The sequence below is a fragment of the Neofelis nebulosa genome, chromosome 12 (genome assembly GCF_028018385.1).
Source record: "Neofelis nebulosa isolate mNeoNeb1 chromosome 12, mNeoNeb1.pri, whole genome shotgun sequence".
NCBI classification, from domain to species: Eukaryota; Metazoa; Chordata; class Mammalia; order Carnivora; family Felidae; genus Neofelis; species Neofelis nebulosa.
The window spans coordinates 94,580,181-94,595,030 of record NC_080793.1 but is presented as its reverse complement, the minus strand read 5'-3'; the positions used below and the strand labels follow the sequence as shown (position 1 = coordinate 94,595,030).

At 45.8% G+C, this 14,850-nt stretch overlaps 1 protein-coding gene across 1 annotated transcript; it reads left to right on the top strand.

The window, feature by feature from the left end:
- Positions 1-13,635: 13,635 nt before the first annotated feature.
- On the top strand, positions 13,636-14,053 carry LOC131490915 (small ribosomal subunit protein uS19-like). Its single transcript, XM_058693327.1, is given in 3 exon segments — positions 13,636-13,690; positions 13,693-13,719; positions 13,722-14,053. Coding segments are annotated over 3 exon segments (414 nt in total).
- The last annotated feature ends 797 nt before the right edge of the window (positions 14,054-14,850 follow it).

The following is a 14,850-nucleotide window of genomic DNA, read 5'->3' as shown; positions in this document are numbered from 1 at the left end:
CGACTCCTGATTTCGGCTCAGGTCATGATCTCACGGGTCATGAGTTGGAGCCCCTCGTCGGGCTCTGCGCTTGATGGCATGGAGCCTGCTTGAAATTCTCTCCTCTCTCTTGGGGCGCCTGGGTGGCTCAGTCGGTTGAGCGTCTGACTTCAGCTCAGGTCATGATCTCGCGTCCGTGAGTCCGAGCCCCGCGTCGGGCTCTGTGCTGACAGCTCAGAGCCTGGAGCCTGTTTCAGATTCTGTGTCTCCCTCTCTTTGACCCTCCCCTGTTCATGCTCTGTCTCCCTCTGTCTCAAAAATAAATAAACGTTAAAAAAAATTTTTTTTAAAAAAGAAAGAAATTCTCTCCTCTCTCTCTTTCTCTTGCTCTCTCTGCCCCTCCCCTGCTCGTGCTCTATCTCTCTATCTCAAAGTAAATAAACTTTTTTAATTTTATTTTTTAAAATTTGTATCCAATAAAGAAATATTTAAAAAAATAAATACAAGTATGTTCTGTGAGAGACTGTTAACATGAAGGAGGAAGAAAAAACAGACTAAAAACTGAAAGAAAATATTCACAGAACACATCTCTCATCAAGGACTCATACTTAGAATGTATAAAAAAAGGTCCCCAAACTCAAAAATTTAAAAAAAACAAAAACAAAAACAAAAAAACATTTAGAAGGTGGACCAAAGACCTGAGGAGACACCTCACTGGTGTGAACAGACAGGCGGCAGACAAGCACATGAAAAGATGCTCAACTTCATTCGTCATTAGGAAAACACAAACTGAGACTATGTACGGTGAGATACCAGCATACACCAAGTGACAGCTAAGATAAAAACCAGCGAGAGTACCAAATACTGACAAGTTTCAGAGAAACTGAATCCCTCATCCATTTAAAAAAAAATGTTTTATTTTTGAGAGAGCGCAAGTGGGGGAGGGGCAGAGAGAGGTGGGTACAGGGGATCTGAAGCGGTCTCTGCACTGACAGCCGCGAGCCCGAAGCGGGGCTCGAACTCACAAACCGTGAGATCATGACCTGAGCCAAAGCTTCATGCTCAACTGACTGAACCACCCAGGCACCCCCTCATCCATTTTTGGAACGAATTTGAAGTTATACAACCACTCTGAAAAAATAGTTAAGCAGTTTGTTGTTTTTTTTAATGTTTGTTTATTTTGAGAGAGAGCACGTGTCAGGTAGGGACAGAGAGAGAGAGAGAGAGAGAGAGAGAGAGAGAGAGAGAATCCCAAGCACTCTGCTCTGCCAGCACAGAGCCTCACATGGGGCTCGAACTTATGAACTATGAAATCACGCCTTGAGCCAAAATCAAGAGTCAGACGCTGAACCAACTGAGTCACTCAGGTGCCCCAGTTAAACAGTTTCTTAAAAAAACCCAAAACCCTCCAACTTTAAATATATACTTACGAGAGTACTCCGCAATCACATTTCTGGGCATTTATCTCAGAGAACCATTGGCTGAAAAGACTACCTTTCCCCTAGTAAATTGCCTTGGCATCTTTGTGGAAAACCAATAGATGATGTATGGATGGATCTATGTCTGGGTTCTTGATTCTGTCCCAAGACCCCAATACCAGAGTATCTCGATTATTTACAACTTCAAAGTAAGTCTCAGAATCAGGTGTATGTCTTCCCTGTGTGTTATTTTTCAAAGTTGTTTTGGTTATTCTAGGTCCTTTGTACTTTCTTGAGTTTTAGAATCATCTTGTGAATTTGTACAAAAACCTCTGTTGGGATTTTTATAGGATTGGGTTGAAATACACGTCAGTTTGGGGAAGAATTAAGTCTTAAGACCCATGAACAGATTGTATCTATTCATTATTTAGGTCTTTAATTTTTCTGAGCAGTGTTTTGTAGTTTTCAGTGTACAAGTCATGCTCATCTTTTGTCAAATTTATCCCCACATATTTCATATTTTTATGTTATTGTAAATAGTGTTTTAAATTTTTGAATTTTCCATTCTTTGGTTGCTGTTATATAAATAAACAATTGATCTGTGTATATTGATCTTGTATCTTACTACCATGCTAAATTCACTTAGTTCCAGTATTTTTTTTTTGTAGATTATGTAGGATTTTCTATACAGTCAATCATGTTGACTGCAAATAAAGATAGTTTCACTTCTTCCTTTCCACTATGTATGTCGTATATGGGAATACAAGTGGCAAGAGTAGACATTCTCATATTGTTTCTGATCGCAGGCAGAAAGGATTCAGTGTTTCACCATTAAATATGTTAGTTGTACTTTTTTGCCAATGTCCTTTCCAAGGTTGAGGAAGTTTCCTTTCATTCCTAGTTTGCTGAGAATTTTTAATTTTCACAGTTGGAGTTTGCCAAATGCTTTTTCTGCATCTGTTGAGATGATCACATAGTTTTTATTTCCTAGTCTGTTAATGGGGTAAATTAAATTGATTTTTGAACATTTAACTAACTGTGCATTCTTGGAAGAAATCCTACTTGGTCACGAAGTATTATCTTTTTTACATATTATTTGATTCTCTAAAATTTTGTTACAAATCTTTGCACGTTGGTCTGTAGTTTTCTTCTAATGTTTTAATATGCTTTTGAGGTCAGAGTAATGCTGGCCTCGTGGAATATGTTTGTTTACATGTCTGAAAGACCTCATGCAGAATTGGTGTTTTTTCTGCCTTAAATATTTGGTTGTATTCCCCAGTGAAGCCATTCGGACTCGCAGCTCTTGTTATGAGAATGCTTTTAACTACAAATTCGATTTATTTAATACCTACTGGGTTATTCCAATTACCTCTTTCTTCCTGAGTCATCTTTGGTAGCTTTATTTCATGTGAGTTGTATGTCAGATGTGTTCATGTCAGATGTATTGACATGACTGTTTTATACCATTCTCTTGTTTTTAAATAGTTGTTGAATCTGTAAAGATATCACCTCTCTCGTTCTTGATTGATAATTTATCTTTTCCTCCTTTCCCCCGCAACCAGCGTGGCCAGAGTGTTTTCAATTTTATTCTCAGAAAACCAATTTTGGTTTCATTTATTATTTTCTATTGTTTTATGTTTTATCAATTTCTGCTTTTTATTATTCCCTCTCTTCTGCTTAATTTGCGCTGAATTTGCTCTTCCTCTATTTATATATATATTTTTTTAATTTTTTTTCAACGTTTTTTATTTATTTTTGGGACAGAGAGAGACAGAGCATGAACGGGGAAGGGGCAGAGAGAGAGGGAGACACACAGAATTGGAAACAGGCTCCAGGCTCCGAGCCATCAGCCCAGAGCCTGACGCGGGGCTCGAACTCACAGACCGCGAGATCGTGACCTGGCTGAAGTCGGACGCTTAACCGACTGCGCCACCCAGGCGCCCCTATTTATATTTTTTAAGGCAAAAGCTTGAGTCCCTTCTATTTTTCTCTTACAGGAGTTTAATACTATAAATTCTTCTATGAGGATTTTTGAAAAGTGTATTCCTAACATTTGAGTATCCTGTGTTTTTCCCCACTTAGTTCAGAAAATTGTATACTTTCCTTTTTTTATTTCTTCCTTGAACCACAGATTGTTTTCAGAAACGCGTTACTTAGTTTGCAAGTCTTTTGGTGATTTTCTAGATATCTTTCTACTATTTATCTGTAGTGCAATTCTATTGTGATCAGAGAACGTACTTTGCATGATTTGGGTTATTTTAAATTTGTTGAGACTTGTTTTATAGCCCAGAATATGGTCTCTCTTGGTAACTGTTCCATATGCACTGGAGAAGAGCACAGTTGTGCTGTTGCTGGGGGAGAAGCTCATACATGTCCACGAGGCACACTGGTAGGTAACACTGTTGAAGCCTTCTGGGCCCTTCCTGATTTTCTGTCTTCCCGTTGTCTCGGTTGTTGGGACAGGGATGCTGAAACTTCTGATTGCTAGCATGATTTCTCTATTCTTGCAGATTTCGATGCGGTTTGACTTCCTTTTACCTGACCAACGTTGAACAGTATGTCCTATGCTACAGGTCTGCTGGGGATGAATTCTTTCAGTTTCACTACGTCCAAAAGAGTGTTTGCTTTGACTTAGTTCTCCAAGTACTTTTGCTGGTTGTAGAAATGTGTGCTGACAGCCCCAGGCTTAGCCCGCAGTAATTTAAGGACTTGCCGCACGGCCTCTGGCTTGCGTTGTTTCTGGGAGAAGTACCCTGTCATTTTCACCAGTGTGGTTGTATACTTAACACGTTTTTCCTTCTGAATGCTTTTATGATTTCTCTTTGTCAGTAGATTTGAGCAATCTGATTATGGCATGCCTTATGCTCTTCTCTTTCTTTTCTTACTCAGGGCTGATTGAGCTTCTCAGACCTCCTCTGGGTCTAGTGCCTTCACCGTGGGGCCTGAGGGCGTCTGCACCTTGCGGGGCTGCAGCGGTCTCTGCCCACTGGGGACTACTCTCTAGTTGTGATGACCAAAACGACTCCAGACATTGCAGGATGTCCCCAAGGGTAAAATCACCCCCTGTTGAAACCACTGGCGGAGAGTTTTTATCAGATTTGGAAAATGTGGGGCGTTATTTTTTTCATGATGCTCCCTCCTCTCCGCTCTCCTGCAGGGACTCCAACCACACGCCTTGAGTCTGACTGAGTCGGCCCCACAGCTCACTGATGCTGAGTTGATGGTTTTCAGGCTTTTTACTTCGTGTTTCATTTTGGATGGTTTCTACTTCTCTTACTTCAAGTTCACCTATCTTTTCTTCTGTATCGCCCAATCTTGCATGAATCTCATCCAGTGTATTTTTTATCCCAGGCAGGGTATTAACATCTCGAATAGCTCAGTTTGGATCTTTTTTATATTTTTCCTCTCCCTCCTAACATGTTTGCTCCTTCTTGAACATAAAGAATACAATTATGATCATTCTTTCAATGTCCTTATCTGCAAATTCTTATACCTGTGTCATTTCTATTTTTAATTTTTACATTTGCAATTAGTTGACCCTTTTCTTCTCGCAGTGGGTCGTATTTCCCTCTTTCCATGCCAGACGCTGTAAGGCTCACCTCGTGGGGCATGGGCTATTTTTGAACTCCTGTGAACATTAGTGAGCCTTCTTCAGGGACACAGCTAAGTCACATGCAAGCAGTCTGAACTTTCGAGGCTTGTTCTTAAGCGATGTTTTGTGGGACCAGCGCGCTTTTCTGCTAGGGCTGATTCCACCACACCGCCGAGGAACGCCCTCCCAGCACCGTGCCCCACGACCGAAAGCACGTCTTCTTCTCGTCCGGTGGGGCAGGGACTGCTCCCGGCCCTGCAGACCTCCGCAACGGTCCCCTGCTCCTGTTCGGTGACTCCTCTGCTCCCACACTGCTCAGAGCTCAGCACTCAAGGTGACCCTTCCTGCCCTGTACCCTTGAACCCCAGGGCCATGGCCACCCTTGACTCAGGAGGACCCTCTGCCTCCCTGGCAGCACCCCGAATGTCTCCCCTGTGAGCCGTGGTCACTGTCCTTCACTTGAGGGGCACAAAGTGACCATTTCATGTACTTTGGCTGTTTTCGTGCTGCTCCATCTTGAAAGCAGGAATCATTCTTTAAACATTTAACTTTAATTTCTACATGACTTTTAAAAGCTGTTTTCTATTTCCACTTTTAAAAGTGTTTATGTAGAGAAATCTAGCTTCTTTTTTTTTTTAATTTTTTTAACGTTTATTTATTTTTGAGACAGAGAGAGACAGAGCATGAACGGGGGAGGGTCAGAAAGAGGGAGACACAGAATCTGAAACAGGCTGCAGGCTCCAAGCTGTCAGCACAGAGCCCGACGCGGGGCTCGAACTCACGGACCGCGAGATCGTGACCTGAGCTGAAGTCGGCCGCCCAACCGACTGAGCCACCCAGGCGCCCCGAGAAATCTAGCTTCTAAGCACAATTTGAAAATTGTATACAGTTTTTAAAATCTGACAGCTTTCATACTTTTGTTTAACTGCCTAAAAACAGCGAGAGTACGTCTGATCAGGTTTTGGCAGACCTTCGTATAGGGAATCAATTGTGACTATTTGCAGGTTGAACAGGTGAATATATCCCATTCTCAACGTCCAATCTCCGTAAAAGAACTCTAAGTGAATTCTGCGGCAATGCACACCTTCCTGCTGAGATGTACGCGGTTAGCTGCCTTCCTTCCCCCACGTGCCCGTGACTGAACTTGTTCCACATGATGCGCTAACTGGCTGGCCTCACATAGTGCAGGCGAGTCACACACGGCTCTGAAGTGCATCTCAAAGTAAGACTGGGTTCTGTATTACTTTAAAACTCCAAGCCACACGTTTACTTTTAAGCTAAAATAAAATGTAGAGTTTTTGTGTGGGGGTTAATATGTGCAGCTGAAGTATGATTCATTTTTGAAGACCACAGACATAATAGGGAAACAAAAATAAATCAAAGGAACGGTCTTTGCCAGACCATTTTAGGGTGGCAGGTAGTATGCGAGCGAGTGAGCTCTGTGCCCCAATTACTTAGCTTCTACGTTTTCCCAGTTACCTTTTCTGTCTAGATTTTGGGAAGCAGAGAGAAGTGGGAAACTCTTCACTGGGAAGGAACTCTCCAGAATATTGATAGCAATGATAATGAACCCCATGGGCTCAAAGAAAATTAATTCAGATGCTGGTTGGATATTTTGTTCCAAAGAGCCATTGCCAGAACGGTCTAGAAAAACAGTCTCGGGGCGCCTGGGTGGCGCAGTCGGTTAAGCGTCCGACTTCAGCCAGGTCACGATCTTGCGGTCCGTGAGTTCGAGCCCCGCGTCAGGCTCTGGGCTGATGGCTCAGAGCCTGGAGCCTGTTTCCGATTCTGTGTCTCCCTCTCTCTCTCTGTCCCTCCCCCGTTCATGCTCTGTCTCTCTCTGTCCCAAAAAATAAAATAAACGTTGAAAAAAAAAAAAAAATTTGAAAAACAGTCTCTACGGGGCGCCTGGGTGGCTCAGTCGGTTGAGCGTCCGACTTCGGCTCAGGTCATGATGTCGCGGTCTGTGAGTTCGAGCCCCACGTCGGGCTCTGTGCTGACAGCTCAGAGCCTGGAACCTGTTTCGGATTCTGTGTCTCCCTCTCTCTGCCCCTCCCCGCTCATGCTCTGTCTCTCTCTCCCTCTCTCTCTCTCTGTCAAAAATAAATAAACATTAAAAAAAAAAGCATTAAAAAGAAAAACAGAAAAACAGTCTCTAGGTTGGTAGCTTGACTCGTCATGTTGGTACCTTCTGAGCAACCAGGTGTCATAAGTGAGACTGGAGGGCTCTCCCCGTCAGGCCTCCGACTCCGCAGATTCAGACGTGAGAACGTGAGGAGTTCAGCTGCTCTAAGCAGCAGCGAGGGTTGTCTCTCATACTCTGCTGAGAGTTGAGAGCCATTTTGGAGTTTAAGTTTTATACTGGACCTGGCTTTTTCTTCACCTTAGCTCCAGCCAGTAGAGCTGGTCTTATGGAATCACCAAAAAGCCAGGTTGAATGGTTATAAATTAAACCTGTTTATTACAGTTGTTTCTCAGAGTCACTAAGAAAGCAGGTCCTGTATTGTAAATACGGCCTTTGAGGCAGCACATCCAGGGAAGGAAGGACAAGAGCTCGTCACTTCATACATCGTGAGCGGTCCAAACGCAGGAGGTGTGTGTGGAGAGCTGCCCAGGCTTCATGCAAACCCTCCTCCCCTCTGTGAGAGCGATCCTTCTCTTCCCTCCGCAGGCATCCCCACTCGCTCTTTGACCCCGCTCTGACCCCATCACCTCCTACTTTCTCCTCCAACTTTTGAGCCTAAATCCTTCAGCTCGGTGGAATGTAAGATCACCCTGTTCAGTTTGAAGAGTCAAGAGGACAAGGATACTAAATTTGGCATATGTTTTGTTCATTCATTTCAGGTCTAGTGAATTGGACTCAATTACGTAATATTCAACCCAAGCTTCATCTCCATCCAATATTTTCTTACGCAAGTCTAAGATTGTTGTAGTGTGACTTTGTTTTTGTTGCTAGAACCCAAAAACCCTAACCCGTGTTTTGTTTTTCTCCTCTGCTACGAGCCGTCAGACTAAAAATTTAACTTCTATGTCAGTAAATGAACCTTAGTCTTCTCGAATGCGCACTCATGTTGGTGATCGGCCCCTCACATTCCTCCGTGTGTCCCAATGGCCTCCCCTCCCTGGACTCCTGCAGCCTCCGGCCCACACGCACCACGGGGGTCAACCCACGTCTCCTCTGGGGTGCTCTTCTCTCGCGAGGGTCTCTGTGATGTGACAATATCCAGGTCCTCTGGTCTCCTCTCCTCCCTTCTGTGGCTTCTCCTCCCCGACCTCCTAACAGAAACCAGGGCTTGTTCTGGGCCCTGCGATCCTTTCTGAGTGGATGAGCCTCGCATTCTACCCAGGTTCTTGTCCCGGCTTCAGCTTGTGTCTGCCTCCCACGGACTGTGACTGTACGCCCCACTGTCTTCTCGCCGAGTCGTGTCTGAGCCAGATTAACTTTCTCTCTGCCCATCCTTTCCCAGCTGAAACCCAGCCGGAAGCTGTCAGGTCTGACTCCATTCTTTGTGTTTCCCCTGGTCCAGTCAGTTGCCAAGCCTTATTGCTTCCACTTTGGGACACAGCTCTCATCCGTCCCTTTAGGACCTCACATCTCACTGGAGTGTCGCAACCGCATCCCGAAGCCTCCGCTCTCGCCTGGGAGCCCGTGGCTCAGATTGTAGGTGCTCTTCTCTGCCCCTCCCGACAAGACGGGCCCCTCTTCCACAGGGTCCTCTTGCACAGGGTAGGCCTGACCTTGTCCCTGTCTGCATACTGTTAAAACACAAAATTCAACAGAGTAAATTTGAGGATACGATCGACTTCACCCAAAAATTCATGAATCGGGATGCATCCCATCTAGCAAACAGAAAGGAGATTCAGAGTCCTCAGAAAAGGAAAGGTTTTTAAAGGCAGCACAAGGAAGTCATAAACAAACAAGTAAGAGAGATTATTTCAGGCAAGGTCACCTCCCTTTACAGGACGAAAGGGTCTTATTAGGTAGATTACCTCACCGTGCTGATCGGGAAATTCCAGACTGACTGGTTAAGCCTGCATTCCACGGGGAGGTTGAAACTACAATTAGGGTAGATATTAAGCCCTGATTTGGTGATGTGGCCAAGCACAGGGGACTCCATCTGGGGCTTGTGGTTTTCCCTTCAACAATACCTTCACTCACACCGTCCTCTGCACCAATCTGTCCTTACCCCGTGTTCGTCTGGGGCCGTCACTAAGTGAGGAGCAAAGATTTATTTGCCTTCTGAGCATTGACAAACTCTTTGTGAAGGACCAAGTAGATATTTAGGCTTCGAGGACCATATGGTCTCTGTCACAACTAGTCAAGTCGTCCTTTCAGTGCAAAGCGGTGTAGACAACCCACTCATGGATGGCTGTGGCCACGTTCCAATAAAAGTATTCATAGACACTGAAATCTGAATTTCATACAATTTCACATGGATGTGCCATGGGATAGTCTTCTTTTAATTTTTTTTCAACCTTTTTTTTTTTTTTTTTTTAAATTTGAGAGAGAGTGCAAGCCGGGGAGAGGGACAGAATCCCAAGCAGGCTCTGTGCTTGTCAGCGCAGAGCCAGACGTGGGGCTCGACCCCACAATCCTGGAATCGTGACCTGAGCCAAAATCAAGAGTCGGACACTCAACTGACTTGCCACCCAGGTGCCCCTGAACCACTTTTAAACGGAAGAACCACTTTAGCCTGCAGGCCTGCGGGCAGTCACAGAAGAGGTGGCAGGCCGGCTCTGGCCCCAGGGCTGGGCTGCGCCAGCCCCTGTTCTGGAGGAAGGAGGTAAGTGAAGACAGAGAATAGGAGCACAGGTCTCCTGCTGTCTGGAAGCAGAGGGTCCCTACGGAACTTCTGAAAATGTCCCAGACCCAAAGAGCAACCCTCCTACGCCTTTTTCTGACACATTAGGACACATCTTGCCAACAAACGCCCAAATATAAATGGAAACCCAGTTTACAGCTCTGGTGGCTGGACGCTGACACGCTGAGTGTGGTTCCGTGGGAAGGAGATTTCTCATATTCGTATCTCAAACCGGCATCATGAAGATGAAGGGTGGGATTCGTGCTGTAATTTAAAATTTTCTGGGGTGCCTGGGTGACTCAGCTAAGGGGCTGACTTTGGCTCAGGTCATGATCTCACGGTTTGTGAGTTTGAGCCTCGCGTCCGGCTCTGTGCTGTCAGCCCCACCTCAGATCCTCTAACTCCCCCTCTGTCTGCCCCTCCCCCGCCTCGAAAATAAGTAAACGTTATTATTTTTTTTTAATTTTCGGTGCTTGGACTGACACTAAATAGCAGATAAAAACAAAGGAGAAAAAGGAAGAAAGGAAACGCTCGGCATCAGTGCCTCCGTATACATTTCACTGCTTGCTGGCGAGAGGCACGCCTTTTGCACTGCCATGGGCCTGCGATGAGGCAGCAGGCCCTGTGTGCGGGGCAGGAGGAATGAAGCATGTGGGGCTGCCTAGAGGAAGGAACGTTTGACCTGGGTCTTGAAAATCAGTAGGGGTCTCCAGGCAGAGCAGCCTGTCCGAAATGAGCAGAAGGAAAAGCAAAAGTCCCCACCTGGGCTTATAAACACACGTGGTTGTCTGCTCGGGCTGCACAGTGCGGTGATTCAGAAGATACACATATTTGCCCCTTATCCACGGTTCCCGGCCCGCAGCTCCCAAATCTTGGGATTTCCTGGGCAATAAGAGCAATCTTTGTTATAATGTGTGGTCTCTTGTCCTCAGTTCCTAAAGTCGCTTCCCAGCCGTAAAGGTGCAATGGTTGTCTTTTTCTCCATAACGAGCCCCTTTCCACCCCAACTGGGTTTCGGCTGTTGGAGAGTATGTAAGGAGGGGGCTGGTTGCCAAGGAAACCAACCGGGTGATCAGGGAGTTGGAGCTTTCAGTCCCGCCCCTTACTTTCTGGGGAGGGGAGAGGGTGGAGGTTGAAGGGATCACCAATGGCCAGTGAGTTTATCAATTGTGCCTAGGTGGTGAAGTCTCCATAAAAATCCCCAAAGGAGGGGATTTGAGAACTTCCAGGTTGGTGAACCAGAATGCGTCTATGTGCCCCTGTGGCCAGCCCCACACTCTCCACACGGACGGCAGCTCCTTTGCTTGGGACCTCACCCCACTCCTATCTCTTCATCTGGCTGTTGATTAATATCTTTTAAGATCCTTTGTAATAAACTGGCAATCTAGTGAGTCAATGGTTTCTTGAGTTCTGTGACCCTGCTCTAGCAAAGTAATCAACCCCAAGGAGGGGAGCATGGGAACCTCTGATTAACAGCCAGTGGTCTGAAGCCCGGGTGACAACCTGCATGTGTGACTGACTTGGAAGGGGGGACCGTTTTGTGCGACCGAGCCCCTAACCTGTGGGGTCCGATGCTATCTCTGCATAGATGGTGTCAGAACTGAGTTGAATTGTAGGACACCCGGCTGGTGTTGCATGGCAAACCTCCCCCAACACAGCAGGGGAACTGACCCAAGGCCGCCTGCCATAACAAAATCCCACAGACTAGGTGGCTTAAACAAGAGAACTGTATTTCCTCAGAGTTCCAAGGGTTGGAGGTTCCTGGGTCAAGGTGCCAGCATTGTTGGTATCTTGTGAGAACTCTCTTCTGGACTTGTAGATGACCATCTTTTCACTGCGTCATCACATGGGCAGGAAGAGAGAGAGACAGAGAGAGCTCTGATGTCTCTTCTTCCAAAGGCACCGATCCCATCACGAGGGTCACACTCATGACCTCATCTAAACCTAATTATCCCACAAATGGCCTCGTCTCCAAATACCATCGCAGTGGGGGTTAGGGCACCAAAATGTGAATATAGGGGCACAAGTCAGTCCGTAGCAACATGCATGAAACGTTTGGGGAACAGTGAGAAGGCCTGTGTGGTAAGAAGGGGGCACTAAGTAGATAGAGCTGCAACAAAACGAGTGTCAGTTTGTAAAGATTCTGCGCCGTGAGATTTAAACTTCACACAGGAAATAGAAGACCTTGAAGTAGGGTCAGATGTGTTTTAGAATGAAACTCTGGCAGTGCATATAGGATACAGTGTACGGGAGTTTGATTCAGATGTAAAGGCCCAGAGAAGTAGAAGTCAGCTAAGGTTATAGTTTGGCTCCCTGGAAAGGGGCAAGGGGACAGGGTGCGGACGGAATGTTCCAATGTCCGCGAATTTAGAATGTTCTTCCATGAGTTTAGATCTTATTACTTTCACGGTAACCTTCCTAAAGGTCTATTTTCATCCACTTTAACATTAAGTATACAGACTCTGGCTGACCTCAAAAGCAACCAAAGGGCTGCTCAAACATGAGCTAAAGGTAGTGAATGCTCACGAACTGTGTTGATCTCAAAGCCTGTGTTTCCAATGGATGCGGGCACTACCTGGTCTCCTCAAAACTGATCCGATAACAACGATTACAAGATAATATTCTGATAAAAATCAGGAACTATACCTGCTGGATTGTTTAGTTTAGACATCACAGCAGCAATCAGAAAACCGGAACCGGGATTATTTGTAAGTGACAGGAATGTGGGTCTGGAAAATCCATGAGAACCAAGTTTAATAGTCAGCAGAGGAGTTTAGGAAGGTAATGTGGCACAACATGAACACAGAGGCACCGAGAGCTTTCATAATATAAATAACAGACGTAATAAAGAAAACATTCAATTTACAAGCATGACTAAAAAGATAATACCTAATAGGAAACCTAACAAAAATGTGCAAGACTGTGTAGTGAAGAGTTAACTCTGTGGGCTTGGGGTGTTCAAACCTGACACACTCCAGAGAAAACAACGGCCCTTGACTGGCTCCTGGCAGAAAAACTCTAAGCCTTAGGAACATCCTGTCTGATAAGGATGCCTTTACCTGGGGTCTTGTGTATGCTCACTGTGTGATCTGTGGTGACTGCCTGTTTTTGTTTGCTTGGGCTCTGGGCCATGCTGTGTCAATCCGATCTCTGGGGAGGCTGAAGATAGAGTGGCTAAGTTGCTCCACGCCTACATGATAGACCTCCAACAAACTTCCCGGGCACTAAGGCTCAGGTGGGCTTCCCTGACTGGCACATGTTGTCACCTATCGTCACTGGGAGAATTAAACGCTGTCTGTGTGACTCCTCTGAGAGAGAACAACTGGAAGCCTGCATCTGGTTTTTCCTGGACTCCACCTATGTGACTTTTTCCTTTGCTGATTTTAATCTGTATTCACTAGCTGTCATAACTCGTAACTGTGATTTAACAGTTTTTCTGTGTCCCATAAGTCCTTTTAGCAAATCATCAAACCTGAGGGCGACCTTGGGGATCCCTGACACAGTTGGTGTCCTAAATGGGATTGGCTGTACTGATCCTGACTTACTGAACCATGGTGAAAGTGCTCTTTGGGAAAAGGAAAGGTGACTGGGTGCAGTTGATTAATCTTTGGTATTTGAGTGGCTCCTGAGTCACCTGTGATATGAAACAATAGCGGTGCTGTGATCATTTACTAGCCATAAAAATTATCAATGGAATTTAGTATCGACAGACCCAACTCCTGAGAATTTGCCTCACTGGATACATAAGGAAATGCAAAACAGTGAGAAACAAACTAAATATACAATTCTTTGGTGGTTGTTGTCTGCAAAGAGAGGGGGCTGTCCTTCCGCAAGCTCTGACAAGATGGCTGAAGTGGGGCAGAAGGAGCAGCGTGCTTTGCGTAAGCTCACCTACCATGGCATGACCTTGCGCAGCTGCTAGGTGTGTCCCTGAGCCATTGATGCAGCTGTACAGCACCCTACAGTGGGAGAGGCCGAACTGGAGTCTGTGGGGGAAGCATCACTCACTGCTGCTGTCCAAGGCCAAGAAGGAGGCTCCCTTCATGAGAAGCCCAAGGTGGTTAAGGACACACCTGCGGGACATGGTCATCCTGCTTGAGATGGCGGGTGTCTACAATGGCAAGATCTTCAACCAGGTTGAAATCAAGCCCGAGATGATTGGCCACTACCCGGGTGAGTTCTCCATCACCTACAAGCCTACGAAGCATGGCAGCCCTGGCACAGAGGCCACTCACTCCTCAAGCTACATCCTTCTCAAGTAGCCTGTTTGGCCAATAAAGGCACAGACTTTTCGAAGAAGAAGAAGAAGAAGAAGAAGAAGAAGAAGAAGAAGAAGAAGAAGAAGGAGAAGGAGGGGAAGAAGGGTGGAGATAAAGTGAAAGAGGGTGTTCAGTGGGGAACCTCACCCTGTGCCAAGCTTGTATTTCCGCTGATCTGAGCCACAGCTGCTAGCTTCTAGAATGCTACTGAAGGGGGAAAATTATGTCGGAACAACAGATAACAAAGACTTCTAAGGAATTCTGGCCACCAAGAGGGCAGTCCAGGTGGCAGGGGGACAAAATTAAGAAATTATTGAAACTGCAGCATATGATGTGATGGAGTTGTTCCATTATGTCCTCAGCTTCCCCTCTTGGGTTTCACAGGTGCTAAGACAATTAGAATAACCCACAAGAGGATGGGGGATAACAAAGGAGAGTCAAGGGACTTTCCCCAGCAGCATAGATGTATTTAAACAGTTATTAAGAAATGGGATGAATAAAGCTGAAACAAATGTCTTAACACAGCACTGGTGGAGGTTGCTGTCAGTCCCCCCACAGTGAAAATCTCTTTTTAAAAAAATCTGCTCCTGGGGCCCCTGGGTGGCGCAGTCAGTTAAGCATCCGACTTCAGCCAGGTCACGATCTCGCGGTCCGTGAGTTCGAGCCCCGCGTCAGGCTCTGTCTGGGCTGATGGCTTGGAGCCTGGAGCCTGTTTCCGATTCTGTGTCTCCCTCTCTCTCTGCCCCTCCCCCGTTCATGCTCTGTCTCTCTCTGTCCCAAAAATAAATTAAAAAAAATAA